Source organism: Onychomys torridus, chromosome 3, assembly GCF_903995425.1.
Source record: "Onychomys torridus chromosome 3, mOncTor1.1, whole genome shotgun sequence".
In the NCBI taxonomy this organism is placed as follows: domain Eukaryota; kingdom Metazoa; phylum Chordata; class Mammalia; order Rodentia; family Cricetidae; genus Onychomys; species Onychomys torridus.
The window spans coordinates 133,890,462-133,914,752 of record NC_050445.1 but is presented as its reverse complement, the minus strand read 5'-3'; the positions used below and the strand labels follow the sequence as shown (position 1 = coordinate 133,914,752).

Here is a 24,291-nt window from a genome sequence, read left to right as displayed (position 1 = left end):
GCATCCTCAGTTCTGCCATGCAGCTGCTGGGGATCCGTTTTGAAAACAGTCATCCAGATTCCCCCTGAGTACAGAACTCTGTGCCCTTGCCTAGCAAGCTTGTGAACCCAAGCTTGAATGCTTGAGAAGAGCACTGGACATGGTGGCACTGGACATGGTGGCGGAAATCTGGTTCTGGTGCTGTATGACCACTCACCTGTGATATAGTTCTTAGCTTTCCCTTTCCTGGGCCTCAAAGGTTTGGAACAGGTAATCTCCAGGGCCTCTTCTTGGTTCAAAGTTTGTTATTTCTGTGAGAGTTCAGTTGGTTCCTCTACCCTGCAGTTGTCATCCATTCCCTTCCTCTCATTAGGGTCTGTGCCTGTTAGTTTTTTGTTGACTTGGCACAAGCCAGGTCATCTGGGAAAAGGGAACCGCAACTAAGAAAATACTTCTATCAGATTGGCCTGTAGGCAAGTCTGTGGAGCATTTTCCTGATTAATGATTGATGTAGGAGGCGCAGCTCCCTGTGGGCAATGCCACCTCTGGGCAGGTGTCCTGGGTTGTATAAGAAAGCTGGTGGAGCAAGCCATAAGGAACAAGCCAGTAATCAGCATCCTCTGCGTTCTCGGCTTCAGTTCCTGCCTCTGGGTTCCTGGCTTGAGTCCTGCCCTAACTTCCCTTTGTGATAGACCACAAGCTGTAAGCTGTAATAGACCCTTTCCTCCCCACGTTGTTTTGGGTCATAGAGTTTTGTCATTGCAATAGGAAGCCTCTTAGAAGAGGATCTGTGAAAGAGGCCAGGAAATTAGTTGTGGGAACACAAATTGGGACTTCCTGTAAAGACTCCCTTTCTTGGTATGGTGTGGTCTCAGTAGAAGAGTACTATTACAAACCGGGTGGTGGTGGCACACGCCTTTAATCCCAGCACTTGGGAGGCAGAGCCAGGTGGATCCCTGTGAGTTCGAGGCCAGCCTGGGCTCCAAAGCGAGTTCCAGGAAAGGCGCAAAGCTACACTGAGAAACCCTGTCTCAAAAAAACAAAAAAACAAACAAACAAAAAAAAAAAGTACTATCACATTAGCTTACTGCTCACTGTGTCCTGCCCTGGTGTTTCCATGAGAGCACCAGACTATGCTGTTATTAGTGAGTGGACCCTGGGTTGATGCTCTATAGCCCAGGCCATCACTGCTTGTGGTAAGAGGACCAGTTAGTTGAGCCTTATACACTAAAGCCAGTTTTGGCCTCATGTCCTATGCAGAGCTAAGCTGGCAAGGGGAGACAGTTCCTACCTCTGAACCCACAGTGCACATACTGCCTGGCTTTGGGGAGTCCTAAGCCCAAGGGAGGTAGAACACTTTCAACCTTGCTTCCAAAAACTGAAAAGCAAAATCTGTAGATTTCCATGAATGGTCATTTTGTTTTAAACCCCACCCCACTGCTCTCCCTTACCATGTATGCATGGGTCCATTGGTGACAGTTCGTGAACGAACTGTCATGGAAGTGGGGCCCTATGGAGAATCTTTCCTGGAGCAGAAAGGGCACTTCACCCTAAGCCCACATGAAGAAAATGAAATCAAATGTAATCTAAATAAATAAAAGAGGGGAAGAAGTATTTAGAAATCTGTGTTTACTCTGGCACGCGACTGGCCTCCACTGCTCTTGACATATTAGGAAAAAATTTTGGCTGGGGTCCACTAGAAGCACTTAAAAGGCATATGTTTCTCTTCAGAATACAAGGGGCTTGGAATGCATTGTTTAAACAGAATTCTTACGAATCTTTGATTCATCTAAAAAATACATAGATATATGTTTGTTTCACTTGTGTTAACAATGGCATTGATCTCCTTAACTCCTTTCTCAGACCATTTGAAATAATTATTTTACTGACTATTTTTGCCAATTGTGTGGCCTTAGCGATCTATATTCCCTTTCCAGAAGATGACTCCAACGCCACCAACTCCAACCTGGTAAGTCTGGAGCCTCTGCTCTTCTTACTGCTTATGAAGCAACCGAACGTAGACCATGTGGATTCTGAGTGCAAGGTGGGAGAGAGGCGAGATGTATGTTTGGCAGGTGCCGACGTGCGACACAGCTTTGGTTTTTTGGGACATTTTGCTTTTTATTCCGATCAGTACCTGCCTTATCACAGTCTACTTGTAGAAAGAATATTCCAGTCAGGTGGCGGTGAGCTGTGTGCATGTATGGGTGCGAGAGTAGTGGGTCTCATGTGTGTTACAAATGTACTGCTTGAGTCTGGAGTGCAGGTGTTGGAGATGGCATTCTTTGATCGTCGGTTGTGAGTATTTTGAGTGCCACTGTTCCATTGTTAGGGATTGCTTGTGTGATCATAGCATCCTGCATGACTGCACGATAAATAATTTCTAGGAAGCTTTTAGCAAAGTTTTCTCTTGCGGCCAAGAGGTATCATTGAGTTAAAATGGCTTTATTTTCTTGGGAAAGACGGCTTTCCACTTGGATTGCACAGAGGCCAACACTGGCAATTTGGGGTTAGTATTTGTCCATGGAAAAAGTGGAGAGCGTGTTTACTTTTGGCTGAGTGTGAAGTCACTGCAAATGCAAAGGCCTTTGCTGGTCTGGGCATCTGAGGCAAGCTCTGGAATGCACTTGGCAGAGCTGGGGCTGCCTGGAGAGCTCCAGCAAAAGCCTGCAGAGAAATCTCGACTTTCTCCTAGCCTTGCCAAGACATTGGTAGTCTTCATGTGATTTTCCCAGAGCATGTTTGGTCACCAAACCTACCATCTTCCCTGTCACTGGTGCCCTCTATTAGATGAGATTGGACTCTTGCATGAAGTGCATTTAGGAGCAACAAGAATTCGTGGAATTCTCTTCCCTGTAGTCCTGACTGCTGATGTTGTCAAGGGGTATCCCTTTTCTCTCAGAGTCTTTAACATCTCCAAAGAGATTAAATCTCTCAACTTCACATATAAGAGATCTTGCATATCAGATATTTACATTATGATTCCTAACAGTAGCAAATCTACAGTTACAAAATATCAATGAAATAACTTTTGGTTGGGGGTCACCACAACATGAGGAACTATATTAAGGGGTCACAGCATTAAGAAGGTTGAGAACTGCACATTTTAGAGTTCTCTCCAATTTCCTCAGTTTTTGCAATTAGCTACAGACCTGTACTGGGGAAGATGTTCTGTATATGTGAGTATGGGTTGGGGTCCTTCTGTGACTCATGGCTTGTGCAGGCAGGGGTCATGAACTGGGGATAGCTTCCAGAGGCCCCAGAGATAGGCACCAAGTACTGAATGATGATGTGGATAGAATAAGTAGGCAGAAAGTGTTTGCTGAAGTCCACACAGCCAATGGAGGTATGACCTTGTTTCTTAAAATAAATCTTTCCCATGCCAAGATAGTATGAGCTAAAGTGTCATCCCAAAGCAGGAACATCTTCCATTGATTCTAGCTCTTTGAAGTGTTTGCCTCTCTCTTCTGCTGTCCTTCCTTGGAACTCTTGTCCCATCATTTAACCTGAAGGAACTTCAAAAGCAGCTCTGGTTAGAAACAGAATTCCTATCTGTTCTAAGGCCAGTGCATCCTTGGCTGGCTAAGGCCCTCAGCCTCTCTTTGTGTGGAATGGAGGCCTGGTAGGTGATCACAAGGAGTCAGTGTTGAATTTGCTCTTGGGGTGGCTAGATGCAGGAGACACTGGAGGGGTGGCAGTTTGTTTCCAACCACAACAGAATGATGAAATGTTCTAAAACTAGAACTTACCAAAAATAAAAAATCAAGTTGGATACTCAGTGATGGGTAGATTCTATGGCAAGTAAATGATTCTTTGAGATAGCTGTGCCTCTGACCCCATTCTCTGCCCTGGAGATGGGGGCATGTAACCAACTGAATGGTGGGGAAGGTGGGAACCAAGGGTGGATTTGAGGACCCTACAGACCAAACAACGAAGCCCCACCCCACATGTGGGAAGGAGTGCTCTGCTGTGGAGACCACCTGGGAGTGCTGTGGCCTGGCCTTTGCTCTTCCTCCTCTAACATGTCTTACTTGGCTTGACAAGGTCTTCACCCCTCTTTTCCCTCAGTGCTTTTGGCTTCTTTTCTTCCATGTACAGGAGCACCACCAGCGATTGATCCTAGGCCTCTCATTTTCTTTTTCTCTCTCTCCTGAATCTCATCTCTGCCCCTCACACAGAAGGAAAACCTTTTCCTAAGGAAGTGACTCCTAGGACTTGCTTCTCCAGCTCTCAACCCCTCTGCACCTGAGTAGTACTTCCTGCAATGGAGGCTCATGGGCCTGTATCTCCTCCTATGTCTGCCTGTCTGGAGATTTTAATTGTGCATAGACCATGTTGAGCCCCTTCCCATTCTCAGTCATTTGTTTAAATTATCTGTGCCTTAGTTTCTTCATCTGTTAAGTGGGAACAATAGCCACAGTAGTGTCTGCCTCGTAGGCTTGGGGTGAGTGTTGAATGGGTCAGATTGTAGCAGTTCTTAGGAGGGGATGAAGATGGGGCATTGCTCATGCTGGGGTTTTTACTGTTGCTGTTATTATCACTGTCCTGCTCATCCTTCCCAGGGCAGCACTGCTTTTTCCCCAGACTTTCACGGCCACTTTTCTCTGGCATTCTCTCCCCAGGCTCTTCTTTCAGAGGTATATCTTGGGCTTATGTAGTCATTTAGTAAACAGTCACACCAGGAGTCAAGTGCGGTATTTGGGATACCTTAAGAGACAGAACCCATGACTAATAGGGAAAGTGATACATAGGTAGGTGTCTGCACAGTGAAAAGTCTTATGAGAGGTGATTCCAAGGTCTAAATAGGTATTTGGAGCTGAGGCCAATACTTTTCAGGGTGCAGTGCTGGTTTTGAGTGAATAGGAAGAGCCAGGTGATAGGAGGTTCAGCTTATGGACCTAACTGCAGGCAATGAGGAGTCCCTGGAGTCTTTGAGAATGGGAGAGATTCCTGCAGAGTGAGTGAGATCGTTTAGATTGTGCTTAGTGTGTACGAAGAGAGAATGAAATGATGCAAGGTCCAGTTGACAGTAACAGCAGGCCCAGAGACGGGCTGGTAGAATGAGGAGACAGACTTTTATGACCACCTGTGTGCTGCTCTTGGGATGTTGATATGTATGCCCTATGTTATAATCTAAAGGGATTTCAGGAGGGTCACATGTAAGGTTCATGGGATACTGGCCTACTGAGGATCTGTGGAACATGTGAATCCAGATACTTGTGGGTGATGGGAAGGCTGGGAACTCTAGCTCATGATGAGGAGGGAGATGAGGGAGAGAGGAGAAGAGGGAGAGGAAGGGTCCACAGGACAGAGAGCACTAGAAACAGAAGACCACTTTGGACTGTGAGCACTGCTGTTTGCAGTAGTAGTGGAGGAAGCTGGGTCAGAGAAGGACTCATGGAAAGTGAAGTCCCTCAGTGGAGCCTTGTAGGCAAAGGAGACCGGGAATTAAAAAGAACCCAGTAGGGACTGGTTGGTGGTCAGGCTTGTCATTATAGCAATCAGAGTCTGGTGGCAAGAAGACTGTGCTGACTGAGATGCTGAGGTGAACTTAGCCTACAAGGAGAAGGGGATGTTAGTCTGAGTGTACGCTTCACCTGTCTCTTCACAGTAGATTTATCACAACTGCTCACTGAGTCTCTCTGGCCAAAATAGTCCCCTGACAAAATTGCTCATTGCCCCTGGAATGAAGATTGAGAATTCCCCCAGCAGCTTAGTAGCTTCTTTATTTATCTTGGTAAAGAATTGCCATTTCAGGGTCTTGGTTTGAGCACAGCAGAGAAGAGACAGAGATGTGTCTGAAGCCATGGTTCTCAAACTCTCTGGCTTGAGAATTGTATGGCACCTGACGAAATACATGTTCCCAGCCCTACCCTGGTCCTGAGTCTGGAGTGGGACCCATGCAGTCTGTATCTTTAGCTGTTTCCCTTATTGCTTCTGAAGTGTGTGTGTGTGTGTGTGGGGTGCACTGCTCTTGTGTAAAGCGATCTAGAATGTTCTCTATTGTATGAGTGACTCCACCTTCAGCTCCCTACACAGTCGGTTTCTGTCTACCCACAGCTCTCTCTAGGCTCCAAACAGAAAGATGACACATGTCAACTGCCTGAGCTTTCCCATTCTGCTGGGTGCAAGAGAGGTTTATTCAGCAAAGCGTGCTCGCCCCAGTACAGAACTTGTAAACTCACATGTGTGCTTGCCCCTATTCTCGGTTTCTCCCACAGCTCTACCAGCTTCCACCCATCTGTATTTCTGACACTTCGCTTACGTTTGTGAACAGATGAAAAACAATCCAGAGTAGAGTTGTATTTTTATTTTGAAGGTAGCTCCTTGGTTTAAGTAAGCTTCTGCATCATATGCTGCATCTAGCATACGTTTTGGCTGTCATATCACCTTGGTTACCTCTTCTTGATGCTGTTGAAGTGCAGTGAGGCTGAACTGGCCGGTGACATGACATTTCCCTCTTTACTAATCATTGTCCTGTCGTTGACCATGCCACCCACTAAGAAGTACACCATTTATAGCACTGCCACTGTGAGCCCCACCTGCCAACAACTGTTACTCTGTAGGTAAAGTCTGCTGTGCCTGGTGAACAGCCTCTGCCAGCCGGGAGAACCTATTGTGTGTGCAGAATGCCTGCTCTCTGTAAACCCTGAAGTTCACAAAGACTTGGCTGGAGTTGAGTGTTAAGAGGATATGCTGGCATTTGATGTTTTGTGGAGAATATGTACCAAGTACTTTCTAAGCAAGAGCCAGGTTCCAAGTGTCATCAGAGAAGAAAGCAGAGCAGGAATGAGGATTATATGAGCCTGGCCTTTTCCTCTTTGGAGTTTGGAGTGACAAGCTTGGGACCTTACAGTCCCATGCACTGTTGTAGAATCGGGGCAGTTAACTTGTACCCTAACCTGCTGTGAAGGTTAGATGAGGTGGTTGTAAGATGCATGGAGCCATGCCCTGGTGCCCTGGGCCAGCAAACACTTCTGTCCTTTAGAACTAAAGACCTTCACCCAGATTTCTGGGAGGATGCTAGGATCTGCGATGCCTGTGGATGGCCTCTGCTTCAGAGGGGTACAGAGGAGATCAGAAGGCGCTTCCAGGCCACTCTAAAGCATGAGGATGGCCGGGTGGCTGGGGCCCTAACCTCGGTATGCTGATGCATAGGGAGAGAGCTTGGGAGGGAAAATCCTGTGGACTTCAGCCTTCCTCCCCTGCCTCTAGTCAGCCAGCTCAGGGACTCAGTGTGTCCCCACTCTTGGGTAGCACTAGGTTAAAGCCCGGCTTAGGTTTTGAGCACTCTAAGTTCTGAGGGGAGTGTGAGTCCTGCTGGCCAGATCTGAGGATGACTAACGGCGCCTGTGTGTGTTTCTCTACACTCCTCTCAGTGACCTGCAGTTAATTCCACCAGAGTGAGTTTTGCTTGGGAGTGAGCTGTCTTCCTCTGGGTTCGTACAGGTACAACAACGGCATGACAAGCAGGTTTTCAGGCTGCCATCTGTGTGTCATCGTCACTCAGCAGCCATACTTTGTGAGTATACGAGAGCTGTAATGCACACACTGCATAACTACAGTCATGAGCCACGCTGGCCCTGCTCACTTCCGCACGCCTCTTGACTCACGGAGAGAGGCAGCACCAGACTGCAGAAGGTGGGAGAAAACTTAGGCCAGTACACACGGAAAGACTTTTACAGAGCAAGCCCTCCTTAAAAAAATGCCAGTAAGTGGGTGTGAGCAGAACCAGAATGGGGGGCTGCATAAGAGCTGTGCTGTGCAGGAGTCAGGGCCTGTAGACAATGCCCTGGGGGAGACCTGCCCGCTGGCTTGAGGTCAGACACTTAACTTCGGTGTGTCTCTTCTGGCAGAGATGTAGCACCTTTATTGCAACTCCTCCAGGTGCTAGGGATTTGCATATACTGTTTATAACCCCCAGTGACACATGGCCATTTTTATTTATTTGTCTCCATAAAGTGGGGATTTAGTCCATCGTACTCAGGACTGGATCTCCATTGACAGGCACCTGCCTGGCTCTTGATAACTGATTGTGGAGTCAGTGACTAGACAAATGATGGAACACCGCCAGGCTTTGCTCTTTCTTTGTGTGTGTGGACCACTTATGGAAGTAAAGGGTCTCAGTGAACAACTGGCAGAGAGAGAATTTGAACTAAAGCCAGTACAAAAGTATAGTATGGATCCTTTGCTCCATTCTTTGTCAAAAATCTTTCAAAGATGAAACTGTGACAGTATTAGCAGATATTTTGAAAAAGCCAACCAAACTCTAACAAGATCAAACCTGTTCCTTTTCAAAAGCAAACTCGATGCATTTGAAGTTAAACAAGTTAAACAAATTGTTCTAAGACATCTCCAAGCCTACCTCAATACATTTTTTTTTGGTGGGGGGAGGTTGTGATGCTGGGAATGGAACTTGGGGTCTTATGCCTGCTGGACACGTGCTCTTCACCTGAGCCACAGCCCCACCATCTCTGGCTTTACTGCGGTAGTGACAGATACAGCTGACAAATCTGTGTCAGCAGAACTTTTGTGCTGCTCCATGTTCGGTGCCACGTGCTACTGAGGAAAGTGGGGCCCCCTCTTAGGGTTCTTAGTCTCCCCAATTAAGGAGTTTGAGGACGGCTCTGTAGGAAGATTGAGACAATTTTATTAGCATTTTAGAGGAAGCCATAGGCCTGGAAAGCTGTAAATTTTGGCAGCTGTCCAGAGGAGGAGGAGAGAAAGGCATCAGCTTCTGAGTTCACATGGAGGTTCAGCAAGCAGAGCAGCCACGTGGCAAAGGGGGGTTAGCTTTAGAGCAAGTGTGAAAAAGCCCCAGGTCTAGAAAGCGTTCTTAGGCTCTGGAAAGCACCTGAAAGAAAGAGAAAGAACAGAGAAAAAGGCAAAGGTCCACATCTCGATCTAGAAAGGAGGACAGGCCTAGCAGAACTCAAGGCAGATTCATAGAAACTATGCAGAGAGCAAGGATTCTGGGAAGGAAAAGCATGCTATCTCATTAAGATAATAATTATGCCTCCACCTCTTTCAATGAATCCACTTTCCCGGGGTGGGGTGTTTCTTAGCCAGGTCATTGACCAGTCAAACTGGATTAACCTTATGCTTTGTGTAGCTTGGAAAGTTGGGTTTCCATTCAGGCCCGAGGCAGATTCTATTCTCCTGCCTAGGATCAAACAGCTGTCCCTCAGTGGGCCTCCAGTGCAGTGACTGTCCTGTGTGCTTTTGAACACAAATGTGCTTAGACACCATAATGGTGATGATCATTGCTCTGTTTTATTGACATGGCTGCCAGAGCTCAGAGACTATACACCATTTGCCCATGGGCTATGTAGATTCTTGTCTGCCGGTTTGTGTTCCTGTCCACCGGGCCACAGGTGCCTGTCTACCCGTGTCTTCTGGTGCTCCCGTTTCTGGAGCAGACATGTGAATTCCTGCTGTCACCACAGCTTGAGGAGGGCCAGAGTCCTCAGAAAGCTTCATGGTAATTTTGTCCTGTGGAAGCATGGAGGTTTAAACCCCAGCTTAGGGGCTTACCCCAAGGACTGTACATCAGAAGAAGGATGGGGCTGGGTTCCGGCTAGGACCTGGTATGGTAAGGCAGGGCGACAAACCGAACCAAACCAAACCAAACCAAACCAAACCAAACCAACCAAATAAACAAACAAAAAACCCAGCAGAGAGCCTTCGATAGCTAGTTGAGAGTGTGGCAGTTCAAGTGGGAGGTATGATCCTTGGTAGAAGCATGGTTAATCAACCCTCAGGGTGCCTAGGTTATTGTTTGACTAGGTGTTTGCGCACTAAATATTTCAGAGGGAGCAGCCAGTGTCTGCTTTGTATTTGCCCGTGGAGCACGGGAGGAGAGACTTTGAAATCTAAATATGATGACCCCTCTTGCTCTGTTTTCAGTGATCCTTATTAATTCTAGGGGAAATACTGCATCAAGTTGACTCCTCATGTAGTGGAACCTTTTTCCAGGCACCTGGGCACTTATATATATATTTGAAGAAAGCCTTCTAGAATATAAAATAGAGATCCCAGGGTCCTTAAAAGAAGAATAGTGAACATATTTTATTCTCTTTCAGGGATTATATCATCACTACGAAACTCAGGGTTTAGACCTGCAGGAATACTGTGAAGCCCCGTGGGTGGGTGGGTGGGTTTGGAGCAATTTGCAGTGTGCCTTTGAAGTGTGTCATGGTGTGAAATGTTTGGGGTCCACTGCTCCAGTTCCTCCCATCTTCCCTTCCTGCTCCTCTCCTGTGGACTTGGGAAGTTCATACACGGTCCTTGCTAGCTGTGTGTAAAGTAAAGGAAGGAAGGTAGACTTTGATGGCCGGCTTACATATGAATGGGATGTGTCAGCACTAGAGATCCAGCAGCATTGATTTTGGCTTCTCGGTGCCTTCCCTCATGACTGCCTCTGTTCTCACTAGTTCCTGTGTGATTGAGGCACTTGGCCCTGTGCCTTCTGACAACTTTAATGTCAGCACTCACACTGCTGGCACTGTTTTAAGTACACGACATGTGTTAACTCATTTAGTCTTTTCAACAACTCCAGCAGACTTCTGTTATAATTACAATCATCCCTTCACTTACTTATTTATATATTTTACTGACATAACAGTAAGTGAACTTATTTACCATAGTCATCCTCTTTTAAAGATGAGGGAGAGGCACAGGGAAGCGAGCTAACTTGCACGAAGTCCACAGGCTGGGCAGAATCAAAGCAGTTGTTCTGAGGTCCAGTCTGAGCAGGTGGCTCCTGAGTCTGTACCCTTAACTGCTGTGTAGCATGACCTCCCTGAGGTGTGGGAGGGAGGGAGTCTCCTTGGAAAGAGGTGCTTTATTTGAGCTCATGGCTTGCTTGTGTGTGTACCGTGTACATGGTTGTCTTTTACTGGGGGTGCCAAAGGAAGAGCTGTAGCCCCTGTCAGGAGTGGAGTTCCTCAGGGTGTGCTGTGTCTCTGAATATCCTAGGGTCCACTCGTCCACCAGGGGAGGGCACAGATCATCCACTGGCTCCCGAGAAGTGGGCTTGGCTTTGAGACCTGGCTTTCTCATGAATCAGTGACTCATGTTAGCTGAGATCTTTAATCACACAGGGCTCTAGTAGTCCTTTTCCTAAGTAGAGAAAAAATTGGAGTTGGAGTGAGGTGCACACTTCCTGAGACAGGCTTCTAGCCAGAAAGCTGCCCGTGAGCCCCAGGCCTCCTTGGGACCTGTCAGTACTTGTGTGGTGGTAGGGCTGGGAGCATCAGGTGGGGGGCTGCAGGGGCACCCAGCTGTGGGCGCCCACCGTCCTGAAGGCATCCTCCCTACCTCCCAAGGCAGAGCGGTTCCTCTATGGCTCTCTTAGGCAGTAAGGCACTGGAGACTTTTGAGCAGCCCAGATTTTGTGGAAGCACCACAGAAGTATACCTAACAGGCTGCTTCCTGGACAAAGAGGCAGTTAAACTGGCTGGTATGGCCCTGGGGCGTTTTCTACCTCTGCCACTGACTACCAGTTAGGCAGTATCACTGTACCGCCTTGGACTTGAGACTTCTTAGTTGTGAAATGCAGATAAGAACTCAGTGAGCTGTGGCAAGTGGAGTGAGAAGATGTGGAAGAACTCTAGGAAACACAAAAAGCCCCACAACTGTGCTTACAGCTGCTGTTAGAGCTCCATGGATTCTGTGTCTGGAATGTTTACTCTGTGTTTCTGGTACATTCCTCTGTGAACCTTTTCCCTTAGCCTCAAGATAACTTAGAGATGTAAAAGACGCAAAAGCCAAGTTCCAAATTTAGTTTCTGACCTCCCTAAGATGGATGGAGAGCGGTGAGGCTGTCACCTGCTTTCTGGAGAGCTGGCTGAACTGCACTGGTTGGGAGGGTGCTTTTGTATGTGCTCAGGCTGGAGTGAATGTCCCTCACTGCATGGCCAGAGGGCTCATTCGGTATACTTTGTATTTCTTCTGGATGCAGCTTACTTCTCTATCACCCATTGGCTCTGGACTGGCCCACTACACTGTGGGACAACTTCGTCTTGTCCTGATCCATCTGCAAAGACTATTTCCAAGTAAAGTCACATTCCCGGGCTTGACAATGAGATCATAAATAGACCTTTCTGAAGGGCACAGTTCAGCATCCGCTCACAGCAAGTAGGAGTAGGAATCACGTGCGCACAGCACCTGGTGCAATGCCTGGCAGCTGGTAGGAACCTCAGGAGTGACTGCCCAGCCTTGGTCGTGCAGGTGTCGGGACAGTGAGGGCTGAGTGCCCCTCTCCTGACAGGTTAGGACTGATGGGCTTTACCCATTTAGCACCAGTATCACTTGCCTCTGGACTCCGTCCGTGTTCCTCAACTTACTGAGTGACCTCAGGCTAGCATTCGCCTTCTGTTTGTCCAGAAGAGAGTGTGGTTAAGGGATTCTTAGATATTTTGGACATCTTTGCCTCCTTTTCTGATGAATCAGCCTGCTGACAAGATACCAGGACACCTGTATACACATTGGTTCAGCTATGGACTGGATGGCAGCTGTGCTCTGGGAGGGTGCTGGGCATGCAGAGCTGCCCAACGGCTGGCCAGCATCACGGGGAGTGTCTCTTGTTTCCTTTGGTCTCTGCCTCAGTGGTGGTCTTGGTTCCTGTGCTTCTGACAGGTGAGAAAACATGGTAGCAGAGTAAGCAGTCAAGAGCCATTAGAATAAACACCGACGTGCTCTTCAGGTAGAGTGGGCTGAATCGAGCAGCATCAACCTCTAGCGTTGCATGGTGCTTTTCTCTCTCTCCCTATTATCCTGTCCCCTGTGCCTCTCTCAGCGTAGGCACTTCCAGGAAAAGAACTGTTTTATTTCTTTTTTTTTTTTTCTGGGAAGCCCATTTTACACAGAATTCTGGCTAAGTAAATTAGAAAGATGTGAGAATGTGTATAGGGGCTTAAGCACTCTTAAAGCTGAAATGCACACTTGCAGGAAAGGGCAGTGACACTCTGCATATTCCCCTGACTAGGAAGTCTTGAAGGTGCTTTAGTCTGGCCTAGCTGTTAGGGATCGAAGTCACTCATTATCTCTTACCTCCTGTTTTTGAGGCCCCGAGCTGGCCCATCTGGAGTTGACTAGTGTCACTGTCTTTATATCTTGACCATCAGTCAGGTACCACCGTTATGTCTATATCTTGTTTTTGGATCTTGAGCAGGTCCACCGAGTATTCTGTAGTCCTTTATTGGGAGGCCTATTGGATAGTCCTGCTCAGAGCTAACCTCCTGACTAACACCAACTTCTGTCCCTAGGGAGCCCATGTTCAGGCTCTTGACAAAGGAGCCAGCAGATGTTACCAGACATGCAGTAGGCAGAGTAGTAAACAAGATCAGCTCAGGCAGGGCACCACAAATGCCACAGAGAACCAAGCAAAAGAGGCAAAGAGAGAGCGCCATTGACAGTGGGTAGGTAAGCATGGAAGGGCTCTCTGAGGAGGTGTTCACCTGAACAGCAATGGAGGTACAGAGAAGAGAAGGGGCCAGATGGACAATACCTGTAGAGAATCCTGCATGGAGAGCACAGCAGAGCACAGCACAGCACAGCACAGCACAGTAGAGCACAGCACAGCACAGCACAGCAGAGCAGAGCACAGCAGAGCAGAGCACAGCACAGCACAGCACAGCAGAGCAGAGCAGAGCAGAGCACAGCACAGCAGAGCAGAGCAGAGCACAGCACAGCAGAGCAGAGCAGAGCAGAGCAGAGCAGAGCACAGCACAGCACAGCACAGCACAGCAAGGGCTTGATAGCAAGAGGAACTCAGGGTGTTTGTTATACCTAGAGGTACCATCGACCTGATGAGGAATCTAGGGTTTGTCCTAAGGGCGGGGATGATGGTTGATTAGCTGCTACCAGCCTCCAAAAGAGCAGGTGTCCTGACTGGCTAAGAAGAGGGAGCTTTGAAAACTGAGTGACCACAGGACCCTTAGCTTTCCAAGAGAGTGCTTCTGTGGCTGCCAGTAGGCCTGAGTAGATCTCTCTGAGAGAATGCCCTGGAAGGTGCAAGCTGCCATTTTTAGAAGGGAAGACAGACTTAGAAAAATTGCCCCAATGGAGAGGAACATGGAGGTGGGTCTTGGGAAGAGATTTCCCACCTCTGTGCACTGGGTTTTGGTGACCTAGGTCTCATTTGCCTGATCAGCATGGGGGCCTCCAGGTTTCTATGTGTCTGGAAGCACTTGGTCGCCATCCACCTGGCTGGGGGCAGGGGATGAGGGCATTCTTACCTCCACTTGTTCTCTGCCGTTTATAATTATACACATGAAAGCCAGGTATTTGAACTTGTGGAAGGCTTTCGGTTTGAAGTCTTTTTTATATCTATGGCCACAGCACACCTTTTACCTCAGGTTTATTCATTTGTGTCTTGCTTTTCAGCATTCACTGGCCAATTGTCACATAATTGGCATCTGTTATGTTCTAGTCCCTGAACAAGGGACATCCAGTTATAAAAGATACATTATCTACTGGCCTAAGTGGTTCCCAATTTTCTGAGGACAACTGGAGATTCACCCCCAATAATTGTGAAGGTCAGGTATCACCAAGCTTGTGGATTGGTGGAAAGTGTGCATTTTCCTGGCATTTCTCTTTCTTGTCTCAATTTGCTTAATGATCATTTCTTGCTAATGGCGCTTTGAGGAGTCTGGAGAGGCCCCAGATTGCGGAGGAGTGCTAACTGGGACAGAAGTGCTGACCTGGCTGTGTGCCCCAGGGCAGGTCTCCTAACCTCCTGAGCCTCAGTTTCCATCTGTTACTTAGGGCTAATTACACCTACTTAACTACAGACTTTTGTGAGAAGCATTATCTCATTAGAGATAATGTTCTTAAAAGTGCTTGGAAATTTTGTGTAGCTTTTTCAAATGGTAAGCATTGTTATTTTTATTATTGAGTGCTACTAATTCAGCACCAGAGGTGACGAGGAAAGAAAAGGCCCTTGTTGTTACCATTGCGCCGTCACAGCTGGGTACTGGGATGTGTTTGGATGGAAAGGCTGTACAGGGAAAGGCCACGAAGCAGCCTGGAAGAATTCATGGTCAGGAGAGAGACAGGCCATGCAAAGGGAACCATGAATAGGTCACCCTGAGAAGCTCTGGTTCTTTTGTGCTCCAACATTCTCTGGCTATAGTCAGGAAAGGCTTTCCTGGGAAAGAGACACTTAGCTGTCACCAAGAGGAAAATAAGAATCATCTTGAGACAATCATTAATCAAACGAATATTTATTAGGTAGCAAGTGGTGTGCATTGGGAGACATGTAAATACATTTTGGTTGGGGAATCTAAGAGAACATAAGCATAGGTACGGTTTTCTTCTTTCCCAAATGATTCACCTGGGAGGAGACCTTCGGCCTATTTAATTACCCAAAATCAGCATTTATATTTTTTTTTGGATGGTAGGAAATGGTCTCCTTACTGGTTTTCTTTTGCACATTGTTGTCCGGGGAGTACATGTTCCTTCTGTTCCTTCTTATGCACATTTCTCCAGTGAAGTCTGGGGTTACCTCTACCAATCACCACTCTGTCTGAGTAGATAGAAAGTAACACATTTCATGCCATAAAATGGTATGACAAGCCCTTGGGAAGTATTTTATAGAAGAAAATTTTGGTGATACCCTATACCAATAAAGCCAAGAGTCTGCTTTGGTGGAATTAGCATTTTGTTGCCTAAAGCCATTGCCAATAATCCTCCCATTGCATTTAGGTCACACAAAAGCAGGCTGGCTAGAGGGCACCCTTCCCAGGTCAGGACTGACATCCGCTTTCCTGTCCTCAGCAGTGTACTGTCTAACTCCTCCTCTCTGCTCAGCCCAGCTTCCTGAAACTCAGCTGGACCCTTCTGAAGTCTCTAAAACATTAAACAAGCAGGCCATCACGCTCCAGGGATTGTCACGAGGCTGTGCTATATGCTGCCATTTCCCACTGCTGTCCTCAGCCTGGAGCCTTGCAGTTTACAGATCTAGGGTGGGGAACAGGGACAGATTGGGGTAGAGCTGTGACTTCAGCAGAACCAACTTGTGATGACAGGAAGGCCCAGGGGTTCCAGGAGTGTGACGCCCTTTTCCTAAACCATCTCTGGATGTGTATGGTTCTCCACCCTCCCACTTTTCAGTCTTTATCCATACTCCCCTTCTCTCACATTTGGTCTTGGTTTGGGTCACAAACCCTGAATGAGTCAGGACCTCTAAAATTCACGGCTGGGTCCTTGCAAAGCCCTTCAACAAAACAAAGGCAATAGTGAAGAGGCTGCAAAGTTCTTCATGATCCTTCTACTGAGCAGGTAAGTAGAAGGACTGAATATGGGAAGCAAATATTTCAACCATATAGGAATAGGCTGTTAATAAAGGATAACTACCAGCTAAAGCCTAGGGGGCGTTTCTGGTGGGCCGTCCTGTCTTCTGGACCTTTCCCATGGTATCTCAGGCCTAAACAAGATCCCTCTTCTGGCCTCATAGCTCCTAGCACTTCCACACTCTATTCCAAATGCTTGATTTTTTTCATGTTCTTTATCACTAATCTTGGAATTAGCACCACCAGTGTGCAAAAACACACTGGAAAACAATATGCCTAGGCACATCTGGCAAGAATTAGGATGATGCCAAGAATGGGGAATTCATGCAACTTCTGGGACTACGTTATTGTTTGTATGATGAGTCTATAGACACAGTTCTGCTCAGACAGGCACACAGACACATACGCATGCACACACATTTTTATAACACCCATGGAGTCCTGCAAATGAGAAGGTCCCTGAAATGACACATATGAAGGCGGGGAAAGGCCCAAGTGCATCACTCTGCAGCAATCAATCATCTGCACAAGTGCAGAAATCCAGATGGTCCCCAAGAGTTGCTGGCGTGTCATATTAAAATACAGCATTGGGAAGACCCGCTGTAAAAATAGACCTTTTGATTTTAAGACTCACCTCATAGACTAACAAGGAAACATTGAACTTGTCTTCCAGTCACTGCTCACCAACTGCCCATTATCATTTTGTGTATTCTGTTAAGTCCCACTCCAGCACCAGCCCGGGCTCCTCATTTTTAGGAGTACATTATAAACTCAAGTTCTGTCACTTCTTCTCTTTAGCTCTTAGTTACCTTTGGTTACACAAACATCACCCTCCAGTAGTCTTCTAGAGCATATAGTATTTGCTAGGAACTCTTCAATTTGTAATTTTGTAATCTTTAATCCTGGTATCAGTTTTGCAAGGGAGATGTTTTCAGCTCTCATTCAGCAAAGAAGCAATTCAGAGGCAAAGTGACCGAGCTGGGACCACAGAGCTAGGAGTTGGAGGAGCCGATAATTGAACCGGACTCTGTGTTATTCAAATCACACAGGACTTAGTCTCTCTAATGTATGGAACCTTTTGCTTCAGTGTCTGCCCCAGATAATGGGGTAAGAAGGGTTTAAAGAAGATGGGTGGATGTTTTGGTGTCTGTGATGGCAAGAGTGAGTAGGAACAGGATGTGCTGTACTAACTGCCTTCTGGTCTTGTGCACCACTCAAGGTGGGTTGCTGGGTATCTAGGACCCTTGCTTTGCATCAGGCCTAGGTCAGCCATAATAGTTCCTTTTCTCCTCTTCCTCCTCGTCTTTTTCCTTTTTTTTTTTTGGCCTTTCTGGTAATATTTTGTATAGAATTCAGTTTTTTCCTGAGGTTATCTGTAAAGACTTGGGAGGTGATATTTTAGTTTTGGGAAGATGTGGTCTTTTTGGGTTGGGTCGAGGGGGTCACTTGAACAGCAGTAGAAGACTTACAAGATAACATTTGGGGTCATGTAGGATTCCTTAGAAACCTGTTGAGTTTGCTTCATTTTAGGATTCACAAAAGGTTCTTGAGTGTCTTGGGTTGAGGGAGAAAGGATAGCTAAGCTGCCTTGAGATTTGGTGCTTTATTCCTGTGACCCTGCAGAAATGCAGATTGATGCCCATGTTCAGACCAGTGAAGAAGCAGGCTGAGTATTCATCCAGCCCAGGCTCAAAGCCAGTGGAATGAGAAAGACTTGGCAAAATATCATGGGAAATGTCATGGTCCCTTCTGGATTCACTTAAAAAGCCCAAGACCCATTTACTTCTGATTTCAAGGCATTTCTATTAATAGTATTTTGGGAAGCTGGAGTCTAGGAAGATCCTGGCTGTAGGAATTGTCAGTCACATACAGGAGGCTTCTGCCTTTTCAGGATGCCCGGTGCTATAGCCTCTACCTTAAATGCTCCCGAATGCCCAGGTGTTAAAGACTTGGTCCCAGCGGGCCCTTCTGGAAAGTATGGGGACCCTTAAGAAGTAGAGCTTAGTGAGAGGTCTTGAAGTCTTGTGAGTGTGCCTCTGAAGGGGAACAGTGAGGCTGAAGCCTCCATTTTCTTTTTTTTTTTTTTTTTTTGGTGTGTTTTTGTTTCTCTCCATACTTGATATACAGCATGTTGCTGACCACATCCCAAAGTGATTCGGCCAACACACCATGGATTAGAGCCTGAAGTGAGCCTATTGTCTTCTTTGTTTGTTATAGTAACAGAAAGAGACCACAAACAGAATGTTAGTTTTCCAACTAGTTAATTTTCCAAGTAGTTGTTAACTACTTCACCAGAATTTTTTTAGACCAGGATTGTCTTTGAGAAGAGATGGTACCTGGAACATATGGGAGGAAAATTTCCTTCAGCTCAGGGCAGCAAATGGGACCTGGCCAGATGAGAGCCAATCTTGAATAGACAGGGAAACTCTTCATAGGCATGTGCCAGGGCTGTTGAAAACACCAAATCGGGGCTACCAAGGAGTCAGAGGCTGCTGAATACCAGCAAGCCAGAGGCTCAGGTGTGTGGGCAGAAGATGGGGCTTAAAATTAGGCTGGCTTTGTGAGGATAAGGCAACAAGCAGGAAGCAAGGTAAGGACCCAGATGTGACCCAGGGAACAGAGACTGCATAAGAAGCAGTGAGAGATCCAGCAAGAAGCCCAGGCCAGAGCAGTCACATGCTTATAGACTCTGTGGGTTGGAGCCACAGCCCTCAGCAAGGGGCTGGCTGTCTTGTTCATCATCCTGGAATCATTCCATATTTGTAAGGTTGGGGCTGAGTTTTGATTTGGGTAGGATGGGAGCTTGAGGTAGGGCAGGGTGGGCTGGAGTATTAAAGAGAAGTAGCTACTCATTTCTCTTCTTAGGAGGCTTAGACAAGGCCAGTTCCATTCTCTCTAAATCCTGACGGAAAGAGCTTTAGGGAAAACCCTGGGAGCTGACCTGGAGTAGATGCTTATTTAAATGTGTGGTTTTTAAAGTTACACAGCTGGGCAGCGGTGGTACATACCTTTAGTCCCAGCCCTCGGGAGGCAGAAACAGGCAGATCTCTGTGAGTTTGAGGCTAGCCTGATCCATGTAGTGAGTTTCATGCCAGCCAAATTTATCTATATATTGTCTCTCTCAAACACACACACACACACAAACACACACACACACACACACACAAACACACACACACACACGCACACGCAAATCAAACAAACCCCACAGGAAACAGCGATGTCACCAACTTCAGTTTTCAGTTTCTTTGGGGAAGTGGAGGTGGCAACTCTCTTTCCCCCTTGTTTGCTGTCCCATCAGTCTCTTAAAACAGTATTTGTGACAGTGTGGCCTGAAGTACAGAGCACTTGGGTAAACATCTTGGGAGGAGTATGTGTAAAACTCAGTGGAGAATGTTACCTCTGGGCAGGTGCCAAGGACCCGGGGGTAGCTTGCTTTCTTGGATCCTGTCTGCTTTTTTTGTGTCAACTGGTTCTTCTGGTTCTTCTGGCTGGCTTCACGATGTCAGTTTCTGACAGTTATGGAGAAAGGATGGGAAAACTCCGAGATTTTGTGAGAAATCCTTGGTGCTGTATTCACAACAAACTACCAGTGCTGCGGCGTCTTTGATCACAGTTGGTCTCCACTGTGGTGGAAATCGAAGTTTGTGAATAGTTCAAGCTAGGAAAAAACACGGTAATGACCCAGTTTAGTTCCTTGACTATATAGACTGGGGAAACTAAGGCTAAACTAACTCTTGCTCAAGTCCAAGTAAAGCTGAAGCCACATTTACTGCGACCTGTGTATTTCGTATGCACCGCTGGCTGAGTGTCGGGACTTAGAAAATGAAATTTGGGAGTTCTGACTACCATTTTTTTTTTTTTTTTTTTTTTTTTTAGTTGAAAGCTACATTCATCACTTTTGAGACATTTGCATAGACTGAGAGTAGCAGATCCCAAAATAGACTTTCCTCTTCCCGGAGCAACTCTGCATAAAAGACTCACTGGCTGTGGACTAAGTCCCTGTCATATCCATTGCAATAGCCAGACCAGGGGACTTGGCCAGGAAGCTGGGTATGTCCCAGCCAGAGAACAAACACTTGTCATAGAATGAGTCGTGTAGTTGGGCCAAGAGCCAGGTTTGCAGAAGTGCCTTTGTATCGATGAAGAAGGGAGAGTTGTGCTTTGTCTTGACCTCCATCTTGAGACTACTAGCTACAGCAAAGCAAGGATGACACCAGGTACTCTGGGAGAGCCATCAAGCTTATTCCCTCTACCCTAAGTACATGGTGAGCGAAGCCTCTGACAATAAAGGCAAGTGTCACCAACACAAAGAAAGCATAAAAGATGCAAGAAGGCAAGCTGGCCTCAGGCCCTTGGCACCTGCCCAGAGGTAACATTCATCACTGATTTTTGCCATGCTGTAGAGGATATAGGCCAAAGTTTGGGCAGAGGTCGGTTTCAGTGGCTTGTTATCTGTCAGCTAACCTGACCTGTGCTGCCCAGGGTTGAGCATGCCTCACAGAGATCTGAAAGCAGCAGGGACTTGGCCAGGCCTAAGTGACTTACATTGACCCTTCCTGCATAGACTTTGAACCTAGTGTACTTGATGCCCTGCTGCATGTGAGAAGAACTTAGTCTTTCGCTGCTAACTATGGTGATGTCTAAAAAGAGCATCAGATAGGTATCTCTCTAGAGAATCACGTGCCCATTGTCTCAGTTAGGGTCTCTATTACTGTGAAGAGACACCATGACTGTGGCAACTCTTATAAATGAAAACCACTTAATTGGGGCTGGCTTACAGTTTCAGAGGTTTAGTCCATTATTTTTGTGGTGGTATGCAGGCAGACATGGTGCTGGAGAAGGAACTGGGAGTTCTACATCTTGATCTGCAGGCAGCAAAAGCAACTGTGTCCCACACTGGGCACAGCTTGAGCATATAAGACCTCAAAGCCCACTCCCACACTGACACACTGCCTCCAACAAGGCCACACCTCCTAGTAGTGCCACTCCCTATAGGCCAAGCATTTAAATACATGAGTCTATGGGGGCCATTCCTGTTCAAATCACCACACTCATGGACCCTATTATGATACATAGGTTATGGTGGGGTTGTTCATGCAAAAGAGCAGACTCTGCTTATTAAGGACCTAGTCTCTATAATCTTCCTCTGTAACAGATGGTTCAGCTAGGCTCATGATTGTCTAGAATAAAATGCTGCCGTTCTTATCTCTCTTATAGTTGAGTGCTGTTGAAACACCAAGACCTACCTGATGGCAAATTAGTAGAAGCGATGCTTAGCTTCCTGGTTGTATATTGAAGGGAAGCTATGGGGCTTTTTTCCTTCAATTTTGCATGGATGCAATCACATGATGAGCTGTGTCAGACCGTGTAAAATAAAGCAGCATCCTGGGATATAGAACAGCAACACCGAAGGGACCTGGGACACTGACCACTAGTGGAAAGATTTCATGTGAGTTTACCATGTAAGATCAATACATTTCTATCAACCATAGCTCAATTTATGTCTTAAGTTCTTCATGATTTATTGGGAACTTTTGCTTTAGAAAAATAAAACAGAATAGCAATTAGATACGGTGGCAAATTCAAGAGACACGGAAGGTGGGCAACCAGAACCAGTGAATGGTGGCATCCTGATTCTAAGAAGCTCTCTTTTCTGGCTCCCACCTCATACACAGGACTTAGGTGTTCCTAGGAAATACAGGTAGATTCTGCTGATCAGAGTGTCCAGTGGATTTTTGTATTAGGTAATTCCATGACTTGATTCTCTTGCAGATTGCATGTGTTAACAAACAAATCAAAGTAGAAGTTGAATCAGAGGAATTAAGTTTCAGAAATGGCATCAACTAACTAGTATTGGACACCTAGCTGCCTATCAGTATGTAGCTAGGGTAGTAAGGTTAACAGATATAGGTTAGGAGAAGGTCTCAGATCTGACCAACTTTATTCATCAGCTTTAGTGTCTAAGACTCAGTGCAGTGGTTGCTTTACCCCTTTAATTCTTGAGTCTGAAGTTGCTAAAAGAGCCATTGTAACTTGTCTGATCTGGTCCTCTTCGAGTCTCACAGTGACATCGTTCTTATGCAAGTCTTCATTTTAGGACGGAAGCCGCTTTTTGTTGTTGTTGTATTAAAATATACACGCAGTGAAACCTGCTGTTTTAACCACTTGGGAGTATGTATTTAATGACTTTAAGTATATATACAGTGTTGTATAACTGTTATTAGATCCCATCTCCAGAACTGTTCATCTTGTAAAACAGAATTCTGGTACCCGTTAAGCAACAACTCCCCTCTACCTCAAACACCATTCTACTTACAGTATCTTTGTGGTACAACAGCACCTCATGTTAGAGGAGTCATGTGTCCCTTTGTGGGTGGAGGTGGATGGATTCCTTGCTAGTCAGAAGGAGCCAGGGTCCGTGATGACCAGGAATGGGAGAAACTCAGACTGGAGTTCTGCATTTTCCTCCAGGGTGGGATGCAGCAGTCTGGTGTCAAAATGCTATCTGCCACCTCAACTTCTAACTCTCATTATTGGGAGATGTGGCATAGATCCTTGGTGTGTGCTTTGCAGGACACTGGGGTATAGTTCAGTAGTGGAGCATTTGCTGGCATCTGGGAGGAAAGCTAAGTGAATATGGCAGTGATGACCCCGGGATCCACCCCTGGACCCCAGATTCTAGGTTAATTACATTCTCAGCAGTCCTTGGTACTTTTCTTGTTCCTTGTCCCCATTCTTGTCTCTGGCTCCTAACATCCTGTGTTGACGTTCTGTTCTCTTAACATCAAGAAGACTGCCTCTCACTACAGATGTTCTCTGTTGGTTTAACAATAGGCGCCATGTCCTCTGATGATGCATCTGGCTCCCTGGCATGTAGGTGTCATCTCTGCTTAGGGATACCAGGAGAGTAATGCTTTTCTCTTGGTGGCATTATAGAATACATACCCAGGACTGGTGCCCACGTGTAGTCATATGGTTGTGTAAGGACTTTATTCCACAGGAAATGAGAGATCCGAGGCCCATGTTCTGTGGCAGACATTCCTGTGACTGGATTGAGTGGCCTATAGCCAGCAGGAGTTAGGGTATCAGTATTTTGGGGGACTGTTGGGATGATGGAACTGTTCTCCCACAGACAAGGAGCCTGGAACCAGCTATTTTTGTGACGTGTGTGTGTGTGTGTGTGTGTGTGTGTGTGTGTGTGCGCGCGCGCACGCATGCATGTGTGTGCAATCCTAGGTGTCATTCCACATGCCATGTACCTGTTTTTTTTGAGACAGGATCTCTCATGGGCCTGGAACTTTCAAAGGAAGTAACATTGGCGGCAGCGATTCCCAGAAGCCCACCTGTCTTTCTCCACAACACTGGGGTTTCAGGCTAGTGTTTCTCTGCTGGTTTTTCATGGGTGCTGGGTATTGATCTCAGACCTTCATTTTTGTGGGTCAAGCACTTCACTGAATGTGCTGTCTTCCTAGTCCCCACTCAACGAGTTTTTATAACCATTCTTTTTTTTTCTCTCATTGACCTTTGGTGTTTATAGAACTGTCTAGAAGGACTAGATTGTTTGTTGAGGAGTTTTTTACTTCAATCTAATTTTCTCATAGAATGAGTTAATCCTCTGAGGAGACTAATGTTGTGGGGGCTCTGGCTCACTGAAGAGTGCTGTATATGAGTGCTGGAGAAGAATATGGCCACTTTGGGAGGCATTATCAATTGGAACCAGCATGTGCCATCTCCTTTCCTAGCAAGGATGAGGAGATGATGTTTAAGGGGTGTGGACAAGCCTTGGTGAGAATGAGCCAGGCTTCTCTGGAAAGCCATTTTGGGGGGCACTTTTCTCGTGCTTTGAAATGTGAAATTATATTTTGCACTTAAGTGAGAAAAATAGAATTTTCTCTCTCAAACTCTGAGCAAATGATTTTTCTCTTATTTCACACATATCCTCTATAGCTCCCAGACCTTTCATTTTTATCATTAATGTTGTAAGATGTTTTCCTTAGCATGGAAAATTCTAAAA

At 46.4% G+C, this 24,291-nt stretch overlaps 1 protein-coding gene across 8 annotated transcripts in view; it reads left to right on the top strand.

Annotated features, from left to right (window-relative positions):
- Cacna1c (calcium voltage-gated channel subunit alpha1 C) overlaps positions 1-24,291 on the top strand; it is a 541,159-nt gene that overhangs the window by 55,296 nt on the left and 461,572 nt on the right. For all 8 annotated transcript variants that reach the window (XM_036181728.1, XM_036181732.1, XM_036181730.1 and 5 more), the window contains exon 3: positions 1,843-1,948. In XM_036181728.1, coding sequence (XP_036037621.1) covers positions 1,843-1,948 — 106 coding nt within the window. The remainder of the gene's footprint in view (positions 1-1,842; positions 1,949-24,291) is intronic.